Genomic DNA, 25191 nt, shown 5'->3' on the forward strand with positions numbered 1-25191 from the left:
CTTACACATACATGCCCCTGTCATACTGGTCGTGCTCCTGTTTGCCTGTAGGGGGCACTATGGCCGGGTGGGGGATCCCTGTAGGATGCATGCCTGATGGGCCCAGCATCAGAGAGTGGGGGAACCTGGAGGAGGCGAATTAAAAGAGAAGAGAAAGAAGAGAGGAGACAAAAACAAAAAGAAAGCCTCAGTCAGCTCAGAGAAACGTGTCGAGTTGTGGCAGCGACGACGCAGCGTCAAAGCGAGAGCGAAGGTTTTAATAAGCAACGAGGCTGAAAGCAGGAAAAGCATCTTGGTGCTGAAAGAGTTTATATTGACTCTGTGTGTGTGTTTGTGTGTGTGTGTGGCTGTGGATCTGTAAAGGATTTAACTTTTCACTCAGTAAGAAAAGACCTGATGTTTACATCTGCCGCCACTAGAGGGCGTCCTTGTCTCACTGAGACACTGGCAGACGAAGGGACACCGTCCTTCAGACCTTTTGAGTTGAAGTCAGTGTCCTCATAAACATGTTGGTTGTCAGGCAGCAGAAACAAACACAACAAAACAAAATAAAAAAATAAATCACAATTTGTGGGATTTTTACTTTCAGATATTTGATCTTTTTCAGTTTCTCAGATGAAAAGAACCAGCACCAAGTTTCTTTCAGCACCTTCAAAGTCTCTGCAGATAAGTGGAGCAAAGTGGAGTGTGACTGACAGGAAAGCAGCAGAAAGCATTGGCTGCTGGCGGTCGAGTGATCGCAGGGTCGAATCCTCAAGGAAATAATATACTGTATCTATGGTGTTTTGTTAAACTTGTGTGGAGCAGCAGCAGCAGCAGCTTGTAGCTCAGGTTTATTACACCTGACAAACTCAGTTTCTCGTCACAGAAATTCTTGATTAATGAAATGCATGAATAAAAACATGCATGAATTCCCCTCAGAGCTCAGGCTCAAGGAAACTAAACTGCTGCTCATCAACATTTTGGATTTATGGGCTTAAAAGTTTGTGACTATTTAATCTTTTTAAACAAAACTCAAGGTCTAAAACAAACTGTGTGTGAGGCTGATTTTTTTTTCTACCTGAGTGAGGGCTCGTGTTTGAAAAAAACAAAAACCCAGCAGCACTTAAATCCAGCCTCCAGAGTGTGTCATTGTGTGTGTGTGTGTACAGGGAACATTAACTGTGGTTCAGGTTTAAATAACTCTTAAGCAAATACTGAAAACAACTAAACATCAAACTCGCAGCAGGGTCACAAGGCTCGCACTAATAGGTTCAGTGCTCCTGCGTCTCCTCTCCTCGGAGGGAGGGAGGGTGGGGGGCTCAAACCTGCTGCATTTAGACGTTGTGATAAAAACCGACAGAACATCAGCTTTTAAATGTAGTTTTGTAAAGCAGCATCATAAATAACAAAACATTAAAAAGAGATAAAAGCTGGCGATAGCAGGGTGAAAGCAGTTCAAGTACTCAAGGTGGAAAAAGAGTGTGTTTCCACTCTTCTCTCTGTGTGTGTTTGTGTGTTTGTGTGTCTGTGTGCAAGCCTTTTGTGTTCTGCAGCAGCGCTTTGCAGCTCGGCTCAAGTTTGCCTCGACTCTGCCGGTCCTGGTCCTGTTTACAGCACACTGGCTCCAATCGGACTTTTTACAGCGGCGGATGGAAAACTCCTCCTGCTCAGGCTTTTTTTTAAGAATGTGCTATAAACAGGAGCTGATGATGATGATGATGATAACGATGATGCACAGCGTTGCTTGAATCTTTTTTTTTTTTTTCTTTTTTTTTGCCTTTCTGTCTTTCTGGGCCTGGGTCCGACCGGCCAGCTACGGTACCTGGAGTAGGAGGAGGGGCTGGGGAGGTTGCTGGAGTAGGGCTGCCTGAATCCACAGGGGGACAGGGCAGGATAGACTGGCTGGCTCTGCCTGCCACAGCACAGCACAGGGGAGAGAGGGGCGGCAACAGTTGGTGCCTTTTAGCTTTACAGGTTAGAAAAAAGCAAAAAATCGCACATCTATTTCCTTGGCAGGTGCGTCGGAAGTGACAATTAAGTCCAAATTAAACAAAGAAGAGCTCCCGCACACATAGCCAACTTGCAGAATTTATTGCGAACGTCGCAATAAATTCTGCAAGTTGGCTATGTGTGCGGGAGCTTTACAGGTAAAAAAAAAAAGGAAAAAAAAAGGAGTATGTGTGTGTCGAGTCCTGCAGGTCAGTTTATCACTTTCAATTCAGCCTCATAGAAAATAAAAAGACAAACTGACAAGATTCATCATCAAACACAGAAAAACAAATTTGCATTTCTTATTATTCATAATAAATACAATCTATGTTTCTTTTTATGAACTTTAAAGAGAGGCCTGCAGGTTTTTATGTCTTAAGATGTGTTCAACATTTCCGTGCATGTATCTTTTTAGTTGTCCAAATATGTATTTATTAACGTGGACATGCATCACCTTGTTGTCGTCCAAATGTGTAATGTTATGTATGTATTTGCGGACAGTAGTATGTGTATGTGTTCTACCCTGTGTGGTACAATATTTTATTCCACTGTTGTTCTTTTTAAAGGTTGCCCTCTGGCTTTTTAAGCTAATTCGGGCGCATTTACATGTGTTTTTTATACCATGTTTATTAATGTGCATTGTATAAAACTGAAACTAAACTGAAACTTTTTAAACTGATGTATTTTTATGTGCAAATATAGAAAAAGGAGAATAAACTTCAGAAAGAGTAAAAAGAGTGAAACTGTGGATTCTGATGTTTCTTTGATTTTTCTTTTCCCACAGACACTTCTGTGATGCAGCCGATCCCCCATCGAGAGTCTCCTGACAGCTGTGTGTCAATACCAGGCTTACCGGGAGCAGAAACACACACACACACACGCTGACACACCGTTGGGGGTCGAGGGTGGAGTTGGGATGTAAGCAAGCCTCTTTGATATGTAGAAGACCACACTTCTACCTCCTGAGAGCCAATACAACCCCCCCATCCCCCTCCTCCACTGATTCATCCTTATGTTTCAGTGCAGCCCAATCCACATCCACACAACACTCATCAGCAACACCATCACACACACACACACACACACACACACACACACACACACACACACACACACACACACTTCCTCTTCTCGTGCTCTTCCTCTCTTCTGTTTCCATCCACAGGAGGCAGCGCTGCTCGTACACTGAAGCCCCGAGGCTGGGAACAGATCTGGAAACCGGCCCTGCTCTGATCCTGTTTTTATCCGAGGTTACACTTCAACACAGGTCAAATGGTTTTCTGATACAGGAAGATCAACTTAAGACAACCAGGAAGCTCTACACACACACATATATACACACACACATACACAGACACACATATACAGACACACACCAGTTCACCAGAGTCCACAAAACACCAACACCAACCAGATGGAGGTCTGCACAGACAGCAGCTCCTCTCCTTGTGCACAAATCAGAACAATTTGGACTTGACTTCCTTATTCATGCTCAGTGATGGAATTCAGTTTCTTTTCAACAGCATTTCCAGACACACCCAGTCCCCAGCCTCCCACACACACTTTGTTGGTTTCAGACAGTTAGAAGTTTCCATTGTTGTGTGGCTGAAATTGCAATCTGACGTTCACGCCCATGTCACGTCGTCGTGATTGGCCAGCTGCACCTCCCCTCTCTCTCTATGACGACCAGCTCGTCACTCCATCTTTGAGTCCAACACTCACTGTGTACAATGCAAAAGTTAAAGGGATATTTCAACATTTTGGCAAATTCGCCCATTGCCATAATCCCTATAGTCATAGCAGTAGGTGCATTACCTTTAATTGTTGGTGCAAGCTGTTTTTTGATTGCATATGGCATTTATGGGTTTCCCTCATCAAACTTATCAAATACACAATCCAACAACTCCAAAACACTCTGGTGGAGAAATTGTGACCTGCACATTCACCACGCTATGAGATAATAATGTAACAAAACAAAAGTTGTATTCGAGGCAAATGCATAGCAGGAACTACATCCCAGACACGGCTGCTCAAAAACGCAAGTAGTTCAAGAAGTATTTGCTTCATGTGTCGTAATGTTACATAATTATACGTTATTATCTCATAGCGTGGTGAATGTGCAGGTCACAACTTGTCCACCAGAGCGTTTTGGAGTTGTTGGATTGTGTATTTGATGAGTTTGATGAGGGAAACACAGAAATACCATATGCCTCTGTTGCATTAGCTGAGCAGCTCATATCTCTGCCCCGCCGATCTAAAAACAGCTTGCGCCAACAATTAAAGGTAACGAGACTAAGACTATAGGGACTATGGCAATGGATGAATTAGCCAACATGTTGAATTATCCCTTTAAAGAGCTGTTAACATGGGACTGATGGTTCTCACTGCAAAGTGACATCCTGGAACCAGTCTAAGATTATTCCTCAAACTGAGTCCTGGTCTTGGACGAGCTGTCGGGACGCCGGGGGACACGTGGAGGTGGTCGTGGAGGGACGGAGAGTGAGACCGGTCTAATCACCAACACAACAGAAAACAACGGTCTGACATTTAACCACTCACTCTCCGTTCTCCTCCAACAAAGACGAGCTCGGCGAGGAGCCCAAACAAGCAGATAATCTGGGTTAAAGGAGATTAGCTGTTAATAACGCTGGAGAAAACCCACAGTGACGCGTTCTTGTCTGAAAAAGATAAAATGTCTGTAAAATCGCAGACTCGAGAACCGTCTGGGGACAAACAGCACGTCTTCCGAAAAAAAAAGAAAAAAAAGATATATAAACACACATGTGAGAAAATGCACACGCAAAGTTTTAATCCTCCGTTTTCAAATCTCTGTGACATTTGACGTTAAGCCTTTGACGGTTCTGTCCAGGCACAGATACAGTAGGTTGTAATAAATGGGATTTGTGTTGATCCATAAATCAATGGAGGTCTGACATTAAGGAGTTCACAATCGACCAGCGTGACGTCGTGCGCTCACAATCGACTGCAAAATGATGGCGAGCCTGAAAGAAGAGGGACCGAATGTGGAGCGGACGTCAGAGTGAAGACACGGGCTGAGAGGACAAACCACAATGCAGTGGATAAAAAAAACACACTTTTTAATAAACACTTTGGGTTTTATCGAAGACCAGAATCCACTAGAGGTCTGCGAACATTTCCCAGAATCCATCACAACTCGACGGCGGAGACGGCAAGTTGCAAATTTAGATGTGACAGTATTATTGTAAGCATGAGCAGAACATTACGTGACGTGTGCTCAGTGTTTCCTCCTTCTCTGAGATGATTTTATTGGCAACGTCGTCCAGCGTCAAATCCCATTAAACCTCTTTATCGATAATTTGATTTGGTTCAGTATAAACAGACGTGATTGTAGCTGGACACAGACACAGACTCTGTTCAGTCCAGTTTGTGTTAAATAGGAGATTTTTTTTTCTTTCCTTGACACTAGTTTGGTTCAATTTTGTCCACATTCCTTTTGGGGTTTTTTTTTTCGACCACAAGCCACAGGTTGAAGTGCAAAAACACAACAGGATCAAAGGAGGTGGTTACCATGACAGCGGAGGGGGGCCTTGGGTTAGCCGCTCCGACACCAGGTGAGACAGTGATGTATGCACTACTGATCTAGGTCACTCTACAGTATGTGTAAGTGTGTGTGTTTATGCAACGCTGTGAAATGATGATGATGATGGTGATGATGATGGTGTCCAGGAAGATTGACAGGAGGAAAATTACAGCTTCGTTAGTGACAGGTTAACGGTGAGAACTGTGTTACAACAGGAGTCTGTTTGCAGCGCTGCCATTATTGATCACTGATTATTGTCCCAATCAATCGATTAAATGATCAAGTTGTAAAATTCCTGTGACAAAGACACATTCATGTTCCTCATCTGGTCCGATCAGGAGTCCAAACAGAGATGTTTTTTGTGTTTTCTTGAAAAAATACAAACACGACTCTTTGATTATTGAAGTAGCTGCAGATTAATTGTTTTCTTCACCTGTCCATGCTCACATTTTTAGCAGAATTAGAGCCGAGCATTTCAATACGATCATTATTCTGATAAAGATGAGAGAGTTTTATCATCTGTATCATCAGTTTCCTGAACATGACGCCTTCAATTGTTTGTTTTATCTGAGTAATTCCTGGAAAATCTTTCTATTTAAAGACAAGATTCATTTTGACTAATTGATTAATTGACTAATAGTTTCAGCCCTTCAACTAATTTGGTGAGTCCCTTGAATGTTAGAGACTAAATGTGAGTTAGTGCAAGGTTATCACAAGTACACAAAGGACTGAGAGTCACAGTGTGTACAGCTCTGTGTGTGTGTGTGTTGGACTCACCAGCCCATGGAGGGAGTGATCTGTCCGACGCCGCCTGGAGGGAGGGAGTAGTACCCTGAGAGGTCCTGGGACTGGTGCCTGTGAACGCCTGGAGGACACACACACACATACATAGACACACACAGACACACACATACACACAAGGTCAGGTCAGTGGCCCCGAGTCCAGTGGGCAATTAGCCCCATTAGCAGTCTGGGAACCTGGTATTAAAACACAATGATGCTCTTTACACAGGTCATACACTCAGATTCCCATCCTGTCACAATGTGTGTGTGTGTGTGTGTGTGTGTCTGTGTGTGACATCAGTGGGACCCTCCACTGGGACCTAACGTAACCATTTGGTTTCACTAGTTTATTTTACATGAGTTTAGGGGCCGCGGTGTAAAAAAAAAAAAAGCCACATTTCAAAAAACACACACAGACACGGGTAGACGCACACCCAAACACACAGACACACACACAAACAAACATTCGTCATCTCTACTTTAAGCCAAAAATGTTTTCCAACAAAAGAAACACAGACAGTTTGACTCTGTCCCCTCAGACAGTAAATATCCCGCCTCGCTCTGTCTCTCTCTCCGTGCCCTTCAAAGGAAGTCATTTGTCAGCAGGCAGCACCTAGCACTTAGCGCCGCCCGGCTGCTAACCTGTGTTTGCAGCGCAGGAATGCTGCAGATGACTGTAATTTGGCCGCGGCTCCGGGCCTGTTTCAGGACCCCGAGCCGCTATAAATCTGGACGACAGGAATGTGAGTGAGTCAGTCGACCTGTCTCACCGCTCCGATGCTCCTCTCTTGTCTGTCCCGCCACGCCTTTCCTCCTCTCCTCCCTCCTATCCTCTCCTCCTCCCTCTATCCAGGCTCTCCAACTCCATTTTTGTCCTCATCCTCACCCCTTCCTTACCTTTCACCCCCGCCCCTCATCCTGTGCTCCTCTTCCGCTCCCTCACTGTCATTACAGACTTCAGATCTTTTTTCCTTTCACGTCCTTTTTATCATCTCTTCCCAAAAAAAATCCAGAAATCCCCCTGTATTACTTTTACAGGCGCTCCTTCACTCCCCCTTTCCTTCTACCTGATGTGGCTCTTTTTCCACTTTTGCTTACTGTGACTCCATCATTTCTTGCATTTATTAGCCATTTTAAGAATAAGTTCAAGTTGAGGTTTTGATTTTTTCCTAATGAAACTGAGCAGATAAATTAATATCATTTGTTATTGTTTGTTCAACCACATATTGGACTTAATTTATCTGATTTTTAAACCACAAACACAAACAACTGAGTGCTTCAGTCCACTTCACCACACACACATGTGATGAATGTGTTTCAGAGGCTGGAGGGAACTTCTGTCTCTGATTCCTGCTGCAGCGTCGTCTCCTCAGTTACAGCAGCGTGCATCAAACTCAGTCACGTAAACATGGTTCAACATATAGGAGGACGTTATCGGGGTGAATTCCACTTTCCTACTTATTGTAAACACGGGGGTTCACTCCCCGAGGCTGTGTTCAGACTGACAACAGCCCTGCGTGACAAAACACAGACGCCTCATTCATTTACATGAGAGTGCTGGTGAAGAGTGATTCTGAAGCAACCAAACAAACACGCACATAAAAAAAATGAAAAATGAAAAAAATGAAGGGACTTTTGGTTGGAAAGTTTGGATTCTGTTTCTTATTATGTTTCTGTGAGCTGAAGAGAAATTAGGATCTGTTCTGTAGCTACTGACAAAATATCTGGTTTTAAAAAAAGATACAAGTGTTTGTGTGCATGAAAATTTTCAATTTAGACGTTGGCAGCGAAGAAACGATCACGAAGCTACAGAATTAAATCAATTTGAATTTGTTGTTGCACTGGGAAACAAATTATTCAAAGAGTTTTGAGTTTTCTGCTGCTCCAGCTTGTGCCTCTATTTCCATGGCCTATTGTAGTATTTTTTTCTAAAGTCACGTGAGGAGGCAGAAATAATTAAATCTCCACATATAACCTGCAGGATCATTACGTTTTGAAGATAAAGAACGTGCAGCTCTGTGTCAGGTTGTAGCATGCAGTGTTGTAGGCCTACCTTTAAAGTTTAACGTGCAAGAATCAAAACAGAGACTTGTTGGTATGGTAACTTAACACAGTTGTACATCCCCGCCTCAGAGATAAAATCTATAAACCTTTGCCATCAGCATTTGAACAACACTTTATTGTCTTGCCAGTGCAAAACGTAATATGTGGTCATACTGCGAGCTATAGTTTTCCGTTTCTTATGCAACGCTAAAAAGTGAATTGATAACCTACAGAAGTCATCGCAGCATTAGTAATAATGAATGTTAATACTCTGAGAAGTGGAGATGATTTTCGAAACCACCCTTGTTCTCTGAAATGACTGTGTTGGTTAACATCAAAACATAAAATCATAAACACGACTAAACATGCGTCGGTTTTTATTTTAGCTGTTAATCTGTCACACTTTTTTTTTTTTTACGTGATGGAAAAACATGACGTTGCTTTCTGGAAGTCACGTTTTTTTTTTTTTTTGCGCGTCTTTGCTTCAGCTTTGACACTATTTGCTGTTGGGAAACGAGAAGGGGGAAAACGAGCAAGCAGTAATGGGGCATTTTTCTTTGGAATGCCCCTTTTAAAGCAGCCGTCTAATAACAACTACAGCAAACTATCTCACGGTCTCCACGTTCGCGTCTTGGGAAAACACTTCAAAGGGAAACCATTTGAGTCAAACCGGCTCAGCATGAGCTTGCTATCAGAACGTGTGCGTGTTAAACCGAGAGTCGAGCAGCTGAGAATAGTATTCCTGCACTGATAATGTGTTGTGGTGGTTATAACCACTGAGAGTGAAAGCGCTGCAGCATCTGAGCCTTTAAATGACTTGACAACCTGCCTGTGTGGTGTACATAAAAGAGCCCTAAGACCAGAAGAAACTTTGTAGTGTTTTGTTACAGTAAGGACAGTAATGAGCGAAGACAAAACTTTAAATACGTACAGGAACAAACATCAAAAGTTACAGTAATAGTACAATTCCTGTGTGTTTTTTTTTACAGTGCAGACCTACAGATTATAAGACCAGTCTATTATGACTCCTCGGTGGTGTTATTCATCACGTTCACTTTTGATTTCCAATACACAGTTTGTCCCTCTCTCATGTTTTCACACAGAGGGATACACACTCTTTCCATTAATTGAAAAATGTTAAAGGAAAAAGTAACACACACACTTACAGACAAGTAGAACCTATGTTTTCTTATAATCAATAATGTTATCTTTTATACATCTTTTAAAGTTGTTTATGTTTTTTGTTTTTTTTTACTTTGTATTCACACGGTGCATTTTTGTGCTTTGTGATTTTCCTCTCCATCATCTGGAGACAAATAAAGTTATTGATTGATAAAGAAAGTGGGATGAATGACGTGCAGAACAGATCATCATCTTAGAAATAAACGCTCTTTTCACTCTTAAAGTTACGATTTATCTCAGATGGTGTTTACTTTAATGTGATTGTTATCGAAATCTCTGGTCTTCAGCAACGTTGCACTTAGACTCTTCGGGTGTTGTTACTGGATTTGACGACAGTAAGAAAAGGACAGAAGTGTTTTTCAAATCTTTGGTTTTTACCTGGGTTTTATTTTCTGTCTGATCACTAATATACACTGAGTATTCAAATTTAGTATTAAAAAAAGCAACTTAAATCCAGACATTGTGTTTTGAGCAGAAATTACTCATATTCAACGTATGTACAAATTTTGCTTTGGTGCCTGTTAACAGCAGTGGACTGCATATGTGGGAATGAATAATATAAAATATAAAAAATAAATAAATGCGCGCACACACAGCAACAAATGTGCTGAAAATTACAGAATACTGCCAGTTTTATTCTAATATAGCAATATTATAAAAATAATACTAAAATATACTAAAAATAATGCAGCGGCAATCCAAAAAAAATCTGCTCAGTCAAGCGATGCATGCTATTTAGAGTGATTTCTTTTGCACTCTTCTACTTTTCACACGTAATATCACAAGACCATATGAGACAGCGACGGTAAGTGTTAATGTTGCACATTACAGTGCGAGGGTGAGCAGACACGTTTCACTTCTGCTTTTCCACTCTGTAGTTTGTGCTGCGATGTCCGAGCCAACAGTCACATCTGAAACACAGTCAAAGGCAAATGCGGCCGCGCGCAGTCAAGTGGGAACGGCGCAACATCTGAATCACATGTGGCGTCACGGCTGACGGGAGACAACGAATGAAGTGAGTGACCAGCTGGGGCCGCACGCCAAGACGCAATGCGGTCGTGACCGGTCTCAGATTAGTGAGGATTCAATAACTCTGCTTTTTTTAATCTTTAAAAGATGATCACTTTGAATTTGTGACCTGATCCAGTGACCCATATTTCAAAATTGAGATTTTGGTATCAATGTTAAGAGGAGAAAATAATAAGTTTTTTCATGTTTTGTAAAACGTGTGCAAGCATTGCATCGATGCTACGTTCGGTTTAGCATCGACACTACGCTCAGCTTAGCATCTGTTCACGTACTTTATGATTACACGTTGTCATAAAGGCACCATTCAAGGACGCTCGGAAAGTGGGGAATCTCACGATTCAGATGCAGTTTACAGCTCGTCTCTATCATAAACGGTTCAGAAGTTATTTAATGTTGTGCTCGTCGAGAGGGTTAAAAGTCAACTTTAATCACCTTTTCTCAATTATCTAGACTATGAAACTTTGGGAGATTGTTTTTGAATGTCATTGCTTTGAAATTAGCAAAAATAAATAAATCTTTTTTGATTTTTTATTGGTTTTCAGCTGATTATCTAAAAATATATGTATGTACTGTATGTTGCTACTTCCGACTCATTTCGCCAGAGCGGGTAACATTTAATATGTGAAAGAATGAATGTGCATGGAGATTGATGGAGACTGATTTGTTATGATGTGCAGTATAACAATAGCCTACAACTTGTGTAAAAAAAATAAAAATCAAAAAACAAACAATCATAACAAACTGAAAGGATGTGACACAAGATGATCTATTTACATGATGTAATAAAACAAACCTTATGTTTTCATTTCTCCCTCCACTATTAAATTATCCTGGTTAGAAAAAAAACAGTGTGTGGCTGCTTTAGAGCACAAACACACAGGACAGCAAAACAGAAAACAAAGTAACAAAAAAAGAAAGAAAAACAAACTGTTACTCCCTGGTTGCCGTGGAAACTAGCATCCTTGCATCCCTATCATTGTCACTGTAAGTCTCTGGCTGTAACTGTGCAGGTGGAGGTGAGGGTGTGATGTCATGCTTCCTCGCTGCTCTGCTGCTAAATTTAGACGCTGGATCAGGAAAATCTGCATTTTTGCCAAAACTTTCTGCAAAACACTTCATCCAGGCTGGAGGATCAAGCTGCTTCTGAAGCTGTAAGATCAGGTGGTCTGTGAAGCTGATGTACAATTAAAGGTCCTGTGTGTGTGAGTGAGTGAGTGAGTGAGTGAGTGAGTGAGTGGGCGTTAATGGAAACAACAAAGGAAGTAAACGACACGCACAAATAAAGGGGGTTAAAGGGGGAGCCGGTTCAACTTTGAGCAGCGACGGAATCAAAATACTTTTTACCTTTTACCCAGATTATAAAGAGTATAAAGGTGATTTTACTGCACTAAACACTGACGACAACAGGACCGAGTGTGTTGAGGGAGGAAAAGAAGGAAGTAAATTTAAAATCTGCACTGAGATCAGCTCAATGATGCAGGAGATTTGAATACAAAAGAGCAGGTAACAGAAAAATGACATCACTGATGAGGTAACCTGGCCCTACCTGTGACCAGCTGATGGATGAGGTAGGCTGCTGTGTGCGTGTGTGCGTGTGTGTGTGTGCAAATGCAGTCAGAAATCAGGTAAGATGGTGTGAGAAGCTCATGTGCAGCAGCCAGGTGTTGTGTGTGCAGTGTGCGTGCGTGTGTGTGTGTGTGTGTGTGGGGTTAGGAGCAGGTGGCTCAGTCTGTCATTACGGGCTGAGTCATGGACTTACACACACAGTCTAGACCAGACAAGGAGTGTGTGTGTGTGTGTGTGTGTGTTTGTAGGGAAAAAAGGGGGATTTCCAGACGCAGCAGGCAGGAGATCGCCCGAGGTCAGAGTCTAATATCTAATCAAAGCTGAGAAAAGACTTTTGTTTATCTCCCGTTTCTGTTTTTCTTCACTCTATTATTTTGCTTTCAACGTGCGTCTCCACTGCCATCTATCCTCTCTTCTTTTTTGTTATGAATTAAAGTGCTACTTGCTCTCGTCATCATATCATCACTGTAAAAAATCCTTTAATTGTCTCACTCAGCTGAAACCCAGCAGACTCTACACCGCTGATATCTGGTCTAACTTGTCTTTTATTTGTGTGTTGTCAGCAGCTTTTGTTGTATTTTGTTGTATCCGACAACACACGTTCATCCGTTTCCTGAGAAGCAACATTTGATTAACAAAATCACACGATGACACCGAAATGATATCAAATGATTGACAGGTTTCTTTTATCCCTTTCAAGTGGAGGAAAACAGGAATTAACCTGAACTGCTCTCTCTTACTGTATTAGAAACTCATCGAGGCATTTCACTAATAAACCTCAGAGTGACATCAATTAATCACAGAGTAAAAAGAAGTTATCTCTTAGTTTCGATTCTCTGTTAGCTCACACACACACACACACACACACATACATACATATATACACATGAACACATACTCTTCACACACACACCCTCACTTTCCACTTGCCCTCAATTTCTCTCATCTTCCTTTCTATCTTTTTTTCCCTCTTCTCTTGCCGATGCCGTGACATTTACATGTCGGTATCATATCAGTTCATTCTTTCTCCCAGACTCAGACGCCACCACAGACGGGACAGAGGATCCACCGGGTCACAGTGTCGGCCCAGGTCGGATATTCGAACTTCCCCTTTAGATAATGAACATTAGATGAGGCATGGGCAAACTAAGGCTCGTGGCCCATATGCGGCCCACTGGGGCTTTTAATCTGGCCCCGTCAAATATTGGTACAAAATTATCTAAATTATAGCAAAGACTGTAAACTCTGATTCACTGTGACCAACAACAACACTGCTGCAACTGAAACTGAATGTTTTTTGAATGTAAGTTTTGTTTTTTTTTACTTTTAGGTAATTTTAGGCTTTTACACATCATTTATAATAGTTCATACAAACACTCTCCATCCATCTGATTTTAAAACTCATTGTGGCTCCTGAGCCAAAAAAAAGTTTAGATAATAATGTAGGTGTGTCAGACATTCCTATAGAAATAAAACACAGTCATGTCAATGTGCTTTTTGTCTAAAACAAAAAGGATTAAGTTTAATGTCATTTGAGGTGTTATATCTATGCAACTTGACAAGGGAAAATGTACAGTGTGAGGACAAATATCTTGTCAAAATACTTCTGGCTGCGACCAAGAAGGCAATCACGAGGAAATGGTGTAGTGAAGGCTCTCCCACTCTGAGGAACTGGTTGGATGCACAGTTGAGGAGATATACAGTATGGAAAGACTCAATATATATACTGAGACTCCAACAAACAGACTTCAACACTATGGGACAAATGGGCAACATATAAATCTCACTGCAGAGATGCCACTGGAGGCTCTCAATGAAGTTAAAATCATTGTAATACCACAACGAAAGACATGTATCCCTCTGACACTGCTGTTTTTTTGTGTTATTTTTTCTTAAAATTAAATAAAAAAAGAGTTAAAAAAGAAAAGGAAAACATATAAATAAATAAATGAATAAATTCAATTCAGTTCTGCCTCTTATTGTGATTAATGGTGACAGTGACGTTGTCGTATGATGTCATGTCAGTCAAATCAACACATTCATGGTGACTCATCCTCTGGGGATCATGAACACGCTCGACACCAACCGACCGACCAATGGCTGAGCAGAGTGCGAGACGGACACGCGCTGTCACAGTCGAAGCTCCGCCCCCCCCGACAACGGAGCCGAGGTCCTCCAGTGATTAAATGTCGGGGTGTGTTTTGTTTGTGACTTACAAACAGAGCACAGTGTGTGTTTGTATGTACAGCGCTTTCTAAGGAGAACCTCGTGTGTGCTGCTGCGATGGCTTGTGCAATTGTTACCCTAATTGTTTCCATCTTCGTGTGTGTGTGTATGTGTGTCTGTGTGTGTGTGTGTGTGTGTGTGTGTGTGTGTGTGTGTGTGTGTGTGTGTGTGTATGTATGTGTATGTGTGTGTGTGCGGCTGGCGGTCCCTTCAGAGGAGCAGGCCACTTCAGAGCAGCCGTGGGACCGCCACAGGCCGACAGACCCAGTGCTGCCACTTCACACACTGTGTGCGTGTCTGAGTGTGTGTGTGTGTGTGTGTGTGTGTGTGTGTGTCCATGTGTGAGGAGAGGAGAGCCCAACAAATACTGTGTGTGTGTGTGTGTGTGTGTTTGTGTGCACGCAACAGTGAAGAAATAAGAAACAGAAAAAGAAAATATGAATATCTTGCTTTTGTTTTTACTGCATCTCCACTGTGTGTCTGGTAAATTGAGGCAACCTGTGTGTGTGTCTGTGTGTGTGTGTTGAGGTGATGAATGATGCGTCGACAGCACAAACAGTGGAGTGAGTGTGTCGACAGATTTCAGCAACAACGCAGCAGCTGTCTGGGGTATGTCTGTGTTTATGAGAGACGTCTTAAATATGTATAATTCAGTTTTTCAACAAGAATTCAACATCGGTAAAGACGACTCTCTGTGTATGCGTGTGTCTGTGTGTGTTCCTCTGTGTCTACATGTCTGAACTGTGAGTACAGGCTTGTGTTTGTGTGTTTGTGTGTTTGTGTGTTTGTGTGTGTGCTCACCTGTCTTCTGGCTCATGTCTGTGGGCAGGTGTGGAGGACTGGGGCTGAAGTGGTCGTTGCTGTAGGGCAGGAGGGAGGTGAGAGGATGCATCCCATGAGACTGCTGCACCACCGACACTTTGTTGGACTGTTGGCAAAACACAACGACACCAAATTAACGACTTTGGGACAATTCTCGACATTTTTCACACACACCTGAAACCTTTATGTTTAGGTGAAGGCGAGTGGTGGGTTTCACTGTGCCCGTTTTTTTTTTCTTCTTTCTTTCAAACACCCACTCACGCCGCGTAAACCTGCAAATGCAGCAGCGGCGTTCTGAAAGGTGGGACTCTGAAACTGGAAGCACTAGTTTCCCCGTCTCTCAGCAATTTGCAAACGTTGCAAGAAAACGTCACATTTACAGAAATAATGAGTAACATCTGGATGAAGATGAGATCATCCAGGATTGAGAACTGATAACCTTCAACCTGGATGAGAAAGATATTATTCAGATTACTAGAGTGCATTGGTTTTGCAGAATCACACATTTAGCAAAGCAACACGTTGAGAAAAAGATGAGCTATATGGGATTATAATCTATATTATGATCATTTCTAATCTGGCTCTGCATTTCAACACATCCTCATCTGAGTGCTGAACATGATCTATAAACATGACCATTACTAATGTTTTCATTTGCTTAAAGGGATAGTTCAACATTTTGGCAAATTGGCCCATTGCCATAATCCCTATAGTCATAGCAATAGGTTTGTTACCTTTAATTGTCGGTGCAAGCTTTTTTTAGAACGGCGGAGCAGAGACGCGAGCTGCTCAGAGCTACCCTACGGAGGCTAATGGGATTTCTGGTTTTCCCTCATCAAACTCATCAAATACACAATCCAACAACTCCAAAATGCTCTGGTGGGCAAGTTATGATCTGCACATTCACCTCGCTATGAGATAATAACAGAACGTTACAAGACAGAGTTGTTTTCGAGGTAAATGCAGAGACTGCTTGCTGAAAAACTGCCCCCGATGGGAACGCGCATCAGCGGTTTTGCATGAATTTACCTCTAAAACAACTCTGTCTCGCAACGTTCTGTTATTATCTCATAGCGTGGTGAATGTGCAGGTCACAACTTGTCCACCAGAGTGTTTTGAGCAGCTCGCAGCTCTGCTCCGCCATTCTAAAAATAGCTTGCACCGACAATTAAAGGTAACAAACGTACTATATTATGGCAATGGGCCAATTTGCCAAAATGTTGAACTATCCCTTTAAAGAAAACGAAACAAGACACATTAACCCAGATCCTTTATTCTTCTCCTAACTTGAAACACAGAGGTTTCAAGATGCAGACACATGAAGAAGCCAAGGTGAGTTTCTACATGAAGATCTGCTCACTGATATGAAATCCAACACGATGCGTACACACATTAACACACACAAACACAAATAAGAAGATATAAAACTGGACATTTTGCACATGGTTTGGAACAAACAGATGTGCTGTACTTTGCTCCCTTTGGTTTTTTTTTGGTGGAGAAGGGAACAGGAGGAGGAGGAGGAGGAGGAGGAGGAGGAGGAGGACCATTTGATCGATAAGCCTTTGATGATCAAGTGAGGCTGCGTGCGGGCTTGTTTGCTTTCATGTTTCTGTTTACAAATGGCTTTCAATAACTTACGTGAAATCTAGTTATTGCTAATGCTCCCAGCATGCTGGCTGACATACGATATGTCACAGCGGTTTGCAGCGTTGGAGGCAGCTAACCAGGCAGCCCTGGACACGGCTCCACTGCATATGTTTGGAACAGGCCGTGTGTGTGTGTGTGTGTGTGTGTGTGTGTGTGTGTGTGTGTGTGTATGTGCGTGTGTGGACTGTGCACTATAATTGTTTCTGTGGGAGGCAAGTATAAATATGTGCCTTTCTGTGTGAGTGTGAATATGTGCATGCAAGAGTGTGTGTGTGAGTGTGTGCACGCTGTATTAAGTCTTGGAAAGCTCGGGAAGGATTTTCATGTATATGAATATTTCATGTTTACGAAGACGTCTGATAAAAAGTGTTATTTAAGTACAAGATATTTTATTTTTTACACTGCGATGGACAAACCTGTGTGTGTGCTTGTGTGTGTGTGTGTGTGTGTGTGTGTGTGTGTGTGTGTGTGTGTGTGTGTGTGAAGTGTGTAACATCAGCACTACAGAAGAGCAGATGTGGTGTTACTTGCTGGACCTCCTGCTGAGTTACAAAGTGAATACCTTATCACTTAAAGGCAGAGCTTCCACACACTCCACTCCACATTAACACACACACATTTTCAACAGCTCCTTTCCTATCCATCAACATCTTAAACTCTCTCTCTCTCACTGGCCAAACACACACACGCGCGCACACACACACACACACACACACACACACAGACCGATTCTCATGTGTATGCTACACAGCTAGCTGCCGAGCTAAGATCAAACTGCTAAACCGCTTTTAATGTCGAGACACATGAAAACAAAACGCACTGCCTCTGTACCGGAGAGCCCAAGGGTGGAGGTGGAGGGAGGGAGTGTGAGGGTGTGTGAGGGAGTGTAAGGGTGGGGGGAGGCAGGGAGGGGGAGGAGGAGCATGGAAGGAGGTGGTGTGGGAGCAGGGTGGAGGACGTGGTGAGGTTTGGACGAGGTGGTCTGCATTTAGAACAACCTGAAGAAGGAGAATCACAGATGATGGACCAGAGACTGAGGACCAGGACTTTACAGCTCAGTGGTGACGTCCAATATAGAAAACTGGTCTCATCATCATCTCTAGATAACTGAAGCCTTGTTTTAGATCTTTATCAAAGGTTTTTTCTCTCTTCTACAGTGTTGTACATAGCTCCATCTGTAGGGCGACTTGGCGACAACGAAGCATTGATGCAGATGATGGAAATATATCTATGTCTTTAAAGTAGCTATAATGACAGAAGCTGCATTTCCATTACAGGTTTTCGCAAAACAAAAGCGACATTTATGAAATTTCAAAAAAGTACAATCATTATTTGCAGATGTTTCCATTGAAAGGTGTTTTGCAAATGAGCCCGAAACTCTTACAAAGTCTAGTCTCACGATATCCCATGATTCTTTTAAATTCTCATCCCATCATATATTATTTATTAAACAGTATATACTTTATATCATTATATATATTATGCGGCCACGGATAAATGATTTCTAGAAGAGGGCTGTGAATGAGGATTTCACAGACGAACTATGGATACAAAACTTCAGGATGACCTGGGATAAGTTCAATCAGCTGTGTGATGTTCTTCAACTGAAATAAGTGTTTCTTGTATATCAATATGTCTAAAAAACCACGTCATGAGAGTGTAAAAATATTTTGCGATATTTAAGAGGCTTTTCGAAATGCTGGCGTTTCCATTACCAGTTTTTATTTAGGTTTTGCTCATTTCTAGGAGTAATGGAAACACACCTAGAGAGGCCCATTGCTGCTGTTACATAAGAGAAGCTAAATCAGTAAGTAGGATTTTGTTGTCCGTTTCTCTTCCGTTTGACATTTTCCCTGTGTGTTATCTCCACCTGATGCAAAAAATAATCAAAGGTTTTTCAGTCAACTTTACATTATCAACAGCACCGATGACATTTTACTGGGAAAATCCCAAAACTGGTTAGTGAGCAGCTTTAGAAAACAGAGGTGGCCTTGAAAGCATCACCAGAGTCAGAACCAGAGTTAAGGCACAAAATGTTCATGAGTGCAAATTAGTTTTCACATCATTAAGAGTGTAGCTGCAACAAACCAACACACACACATATCAGCATTCGGTGTGACGCACAATGGAGCAGATGTAACCAACAATATACACGTAAGTGCGAATTACTGCACACAAATGACACTTGGTTAACACATTCTTCATACGCTGCATGTACAGACACATGCACACACACCTCCTGTGCTTCTCGACAGATTCTGCACATATGGATGCAAATACAAAACACACACATCTGCGCGGAGCCTTCAAACGTAGCTGTGGCTCCGTTTCACGTGCTGAGGTCGATGTAGCCGTTTTGCTGTAACATTATAGCCGCAAAATCGTCCATTTATGTTTCCTCTCTTCCTCGGGGTAATTAGCCGGCCTTGAAGTGGCTTTCGCTGTGCCTTCCTTTTTTTACACACACTCAGGGAGGCTGACTGAGAGCACTCATTTAACCCATAATTATCAACCCCTCTGTATTTAAAAAAAAAAAAAAATCCCCTTCCCCTCCTCCTCACCCAACTACACACACACACACTCCCTCACTCACAGACATACAGACAAAACTTACACATAATTAACCTTAGCGGGAACAGACTAGTGTGTACATGCACCACCACACACACACTTGCAGAAGATCGGATTACAGCACCTTCGAATCAGAAACATGCAGCTCGGTTTTTGCTACAAAAGAAACCAGAGGAGTTACACACACATATATAGTATATATTCAGGTGCACATACGCACACATGCACGCACGGAGACAGATGAGGGAAAAGTGTGCACACGCCCTTTAATTTGCTGGTGTAGAGTTGCCCACCCTGAATAACTTCATAGTACTAATCAATAGTAAATACAGGGTTCGGAGCTGCGACCGCCTCCTCGGCCTTGATTTATTCATTTTTAATAAGAAGCGCTGAGACCCGACATGTCAGACATGTTGTACAGGACGAGGTGGAAATGATTTTTAAGATGTGCAGACAGATGATCCGTGTCATCCTTCATGTCTGGGGGTTTTTCTTTAAAACATTATGGTCACGCCCCATCCTGCGCCGTGATTGGTCAGATGAAAACACAGGTGCGATAATTCTCCACGCTCGCTCTTAATCCTGATTCTGCCACATCTGGATTCACCGGCGTCCAGATGCAGAGATTAACACATACACACACAGGCCGTATTGCGTAGCTTTTGCGTCACACAGGAGCTGCTGACGTTTAAATGTGTGTGTTTACTGCATTTAACAGACGACTTTATGGTCGTTTTGGAGGTCGTAGCTCTTGGTTGTGTTGGATTGTTGGACTGTAAACACGTTTCCTGATTGTGAGTTAAACTAGCAAACATGGAAAAGCAAGAAGAAGATGTGTGGTGTTCAGCAGCTGCAACAGTAGTAGTGTCTCTCTCTCACTCGTCACTTTAGCACATAGCACTTTATAACTGTTCTGTAATCTCTTGATCCCCTTACTACTTTTTCGGCCAATTAATATTGTTCATGTCATATGTGTAAGATGTCGAGGTGTTATCATGATGCATTGTCTATTGTCGTAGTCCTGCCTCTTGTTTTTATTTTCATTGTTTTTATGTTTAACATCAACCTGCCAATGGGACTGGGGATGGAAATTAGCCACTTGGCTACAACCCCACATATTTACACAAGTGTTCATTAATATGTACTGTTCCCATTTTAAAAAATAAATAAATCTGAATCTGAATCTGAACTCCTTCCTGCTTTGGATCTCAAGCTGCTGTGTTGATTATGGCTCATCATGGATGAAAAGCTGTCGAGTTCTTGACTCTTTGACTTGTTGAACATGGCGACCAGTGGTTTCACCGCTCCACTGATCGACAGCTGGTGGCGGTAAACGCACAAACAAAACAATGCACCGGTGAATAAGTCAATCTAACTGATGTGCAAACAATTTGAAGATATGTCAAAGAAATCATGAGAAGTGCATTCACTATAGTGATGTGTAACACTGAATGTAAATCTGTTTGTAAAGGAAACTTTAAATAAAGTTTCTCAATGTCTTTCAAAAATCCTTGCATTTGAAAAATAGTTGTTTGCCCCAGTGGAGGAGTCACTGTACATCAACATATAGCCCTACATTAATGAATGTAAGAAGACAGGTTCTGTACACATGAAGACGTCCCTTGTCGTCAAACGCGGCGCTGAATAATAATAAACGTCCTGTTTGTTGATTACATCAAAGATATAATTACTTCAAAAGATGTGATTACTTTAAAAAATTCCAATTAGATATCAGCACCTTTTTAAGAGCAGGGGGCAGTGGTAGACGTCTCTCTGTAGTCTCAGTTCACTTGAAAGGCCTTTGATTTATTAGGATATTGTTGCTGCCTTTTATCTCCACTCTATTTGAACAGAAATCTGCTGTTGAATAAAAGAGTTAATGGGATCTCAGACATCACTTGTTTGTAATGATGCCCTCCACCTTGACCCTGAGATACACACACACACCACACAACACACACGTATGCATTTCACATACACATGTGTGCAAAGAAACGCAGTTGCATGCTTATGAGTGCGTGCACACACACATAAACACGCACACACCTTCATTTAGAGGACCTTACGCTGATAAAACACCTCTAATGTATTCTTTAGTTTTCAGATGACACACTAAGTAGATCCGTCTCTTTTCATATTTGAAGCGGAAATTAAAACGTCCTCTCTTTTGTCCACCACACACACACACACACATACACACACATACACACACACCCTCCCTCCTCTCTTTGCTTTTGAGTCTAACGTCTTTAATCTCACATTTCACGGAGATGGTACATTTAAAAAAAAAAAAAAAAACGTTCATTCACTCCTTTTCTTTCACACTCGTCCTTGCCCTGGTGTGGCAGAAATTTAAAAAAATAAAAAAAATGAATAAAATACAAAATACACACAACAGTCGCTGGGAATTAATGGTGCATTCACCTTGGCTCTTTGCAAATCCTTTCAAGTGGCTGCAATCAAACTGCTTTGCAGGAAAGAACGTTTTCACAAAGAGATCTGAGCCCGACGGCGTCATGTTTAGTCATCAAATGAATCGAGAGCGCTCTTTATAAAACGCTCTTTAAAGACGAATGAAAACAGCAATTTATTTTAAAAAAAAGAAATCTGGTTTTTAGTTTCTGAATCAAACCGGATATGTGAATTAAATATTACAACAAATGTGCAGTTTGTGAAATAAGATCCTTGGTGATGGCTCCTTTTTTTCTCTTTTGGGGTGGGGGGGTGGGGTAATTGATTTGGCTGTGGTGCAACTTGGAAAACACGAGAGCCAATCCGAGACTTTTGCTTCCAAATTTTTAACAGTTTTTGGAGGAATAAATTATCTCTCGTTTAGAGTCGATCAAATTTAAGGGTATTTACATTCCTCACATTATGTTTTTGGTTCTAGTTCTACTTTCCACAATGTTTGTACACTGAATTCAAAGTGTAAGTCAACAACACTGGTGATTCCCTTTACCGTTGTTATGAACTTAAAAAGTGTTTGTGTGGGATTTAACCCCTATTCCTTAATACGTTCCCTATGAAGCAGCTTCTGAAGGAAGAAAATAAGAAGTAGCCTATATATATTTATCTATTTTAACATAAAGTGAGTCTGAAAGAACAAACTGGACTGAGACTGTGCATTTCTATAAAGAAGGAAAACTGTGTCCAAAGGATGCAGCCATCACTTGATTTGTGCTGAAGTATTCCGAGGAGAAAACATATTTCATCCATATTTCACACAGTGGAGGTGTTATTTATTTATTTTTAAAGGTTAAGGCACCTTTTGTGCATTGAAAGTCACAAATGCATGGCTCTAAATGCAACTCTCTGAGAGGTCAGAGGGCAAGGTTAAGGCACTTTACTGTTCAAAAATAACATTCTCTAACACATTCTCTAACACATACACACACACACACACACATAAGCGTTGGGGTTTGTGGGGGAAAAAAACCTCTGAGTCTAAAAGAGCGGTAAAATTCCCCACACCTGCATGCAAAAAGAGAAAGAGAGAGAGAGAAAAAAAAACTGCAAAAAGAGAGAGTGAGTGAAACAAAGATGCAGAAAGAGAAAGTTGCCACCAGAGTCAGTGGTGGATATGAGGTGGAACCCCTCATGAAGAAGAAGAAGATGAAGACGACTGTAGAAGCTCAGAGTATTTGATCCAAGATGGAAACTCCTGTCCTAGATGAGCCCTGATATCAGAACAGACAGACATCGGATTGGAACCGATCTGACTTTATCATCTGGTCCATTAAAAGGAGGTTAATGAAGAGAGACGGCACAGCTGTGTGAACGTCTTGACACTGATCGATTCTGAAACTGTCCTGTATGACTAAGAAAACATAAATAAGGCCTCTGCCTTTGCTGAGAGGAAAAGACTTTACAGTAGCCGACGTCTCATTTCATGTCTCCGGATGAAAATCTGGATTATTTGCTGAGAAACCTGCGACCACAAAAACACACTGTATGAAAAACACACAACATTTTATTTAAACTATTGATCCAAGTTATTCCTTTGACTTTGACTGATAGATGAAACACCTGATATGTAGCAATAAATTGTATTCTGCCAATAATATTTCATAAATATAGGTTATTTCAGCAGATTCACATGAGCACACATTCAATTTCCTACTGTTTGTTCTGCTGTCACTATAGTCTACAACTTTATCTTAGAAAACCCAATAATGTGGATTACCGTACATTTCTATTCAACCTGACACACTGTAGGAAACATCTCTATTGAGAGCATCTGCAAACTGCAAACAAAATGTTCATGTGGAAAAGTTTTTATGGTTCTGGTTTAGGCAGCTCAGAGGACCGGGTTGTATTTATGAAAATATGAAAATATCATGATGAGGGTAAAATATAGAGGGGGGGGGGGGGCACAATGCTCACTTAAAGCACGAGACATGGTGCATTACAGGTTTCTACAGTTAAACAAAAACCATGATATTTTTCCTCAAGCTGAAGAAAAACCTCACATACAGACCCAGATTTTTTCAACCTCTGCGTTGCCCCACCCACCCCCCCACCCCCAGCAGCAGCAGCAGCAGCAGCAGGTCGACCTGCCCCGTCGTGACCCCCCACAGCCCGTCCCACCGCAGCAGCAGTCGAGTGTTGAGAGCAGCGAGTAGGTCTCTGAAATCTGGAAGTCATTCCCTTCTCCGGAGTCAGGAGCCCAAAATGAGAGCCTCTTAGTTGGAGGTTTGGGCAACTTCAAAGCGCAGGCAACCATAACAACGCAGCTATGTTTAAAAAAGGGCCAAACACCCCCCCACCACCACCACCCCACCCCCAACAAACCCGCCCACTCCCCAATTACAAACACACAGACCCACACACACACACACAGATACAAGTGCTCATATGCCTGCATGAATGCATGTATGCAAAGACACGCCTAGTGGTGTGCATGCAAACACACACACACACATACACACACACACACACACACACACACACACACACTCCATCGTCCACTCTTGCCACACACCACTGGAACATCTGGGCCACGGCCATGATGAATCAGTAACCGCTGCTTGTAACCAACAGAGACATGCTTTGTGCTGTATATCTTTCTGTGCATAATAAACTGAAGTGGAATTTGCACAGTGAGGGATGAGCTCAGGTTTTACTCATTATCTTTGACTTTTTTCCTTTTTTTTTTCCCCTTTGTCGTTTGTTTGTTTGCGGTTGTGTGACTGCAGGAGGTTACGGCAACAGTTAAGGGTCACACTTCATCCCGAGTCCTCCCACCTCCACTATAGCTAGTCCCAGCGGCGAGGAGACAGGAGTCACACATCCCTCAGGGTTCAGGAGGTTTTGTCATTACATCAACATGTGAGTTTATTCTACAAGCAGAACATTTAGGAAGCTGCTACTTGTTAACTAATGTTAAAAAAGTAGAATATAGACGGATTATACAGGATGTTTGTGTTGCAGACTTGCAGCTGAAGTGTAACCATTAACTTTTTTGCATTTACTCAGTTTTCACCAGTCATCACTTTTCCATCCTCTCTGATTCATGATGAATGGAGCCTGTCTCCCAGCACAGGACACCACTGTTCAGTTCTTGTTTTAAAGGGATAGTAGTTCAACATTTTTGGCAAATTCTCCTATTGCCATAATCCCTTTCGTCATAGGAGTAGGTTGATCATCTTTAATTGCCGGTGCATGTTGTTTTTAAATCAGCGGGGCAGAGACGTGAGCTGCTCAGCTAACACGACGGAGGTGCATGGTACTTTCCTGTTTCCTTCATCAAACTCACCAAATACACAATCCAACAACTCCAAAATGCT

The 25191-nt window shown here is 42.0% G+C and overlaps 1 protein-coding gene across 4 annotated transcripts in view; it reads right to left on the minus strand.

Annotated features, from left to right (window-relative positions):
• tcf7 (transcription factor 7) overlaps positions 1-25191 on the minus strand; it is a 70895-nt gene that overhangs the window by 11486 nt on the left and 34218 nt on the right. For 2 of the 4 annotated variants that reach the window (XM_085797170.1, XM_085797169.1), the window contains exons 4-7: positions 15164-15290; positions 6311-6398; positions 1805-1894; positions 6-125 (exon numbers count right to left, since the gene is read on the minus strand). In XM_085797170.1, the coding sequence (XP_085653296.1) occupies positions 6-125; positions 1805-1894; positions 6311-6398; positions 15164-15290 (425 nt within the window). The remainder of the gene's footprint in view (positions 1-5; positions 126-1804; positions 1895-6310; positions 6399-15163; positions 15291-25191) is intronic. The other 2 variants (XM_085797171.1, XM_085797172.1) reach the window with 1 other exon arrangement.

The sequence above is a fragment of the Trachurus japonicus genome, chromosome 14 (genome assembly GCF_045865225.1).
Source record: "Trachurus japonicus isolate A0001 chromosome 14, Traja_1.0".
In the NCBI taxonomy this organism is placed as follows: domain Eukaryota; kingdom Metazoa; phylum Chordata; class Actinopteri; order Carangiformes; family Carangidae; genus Trachurus; species Trachurus japonicus.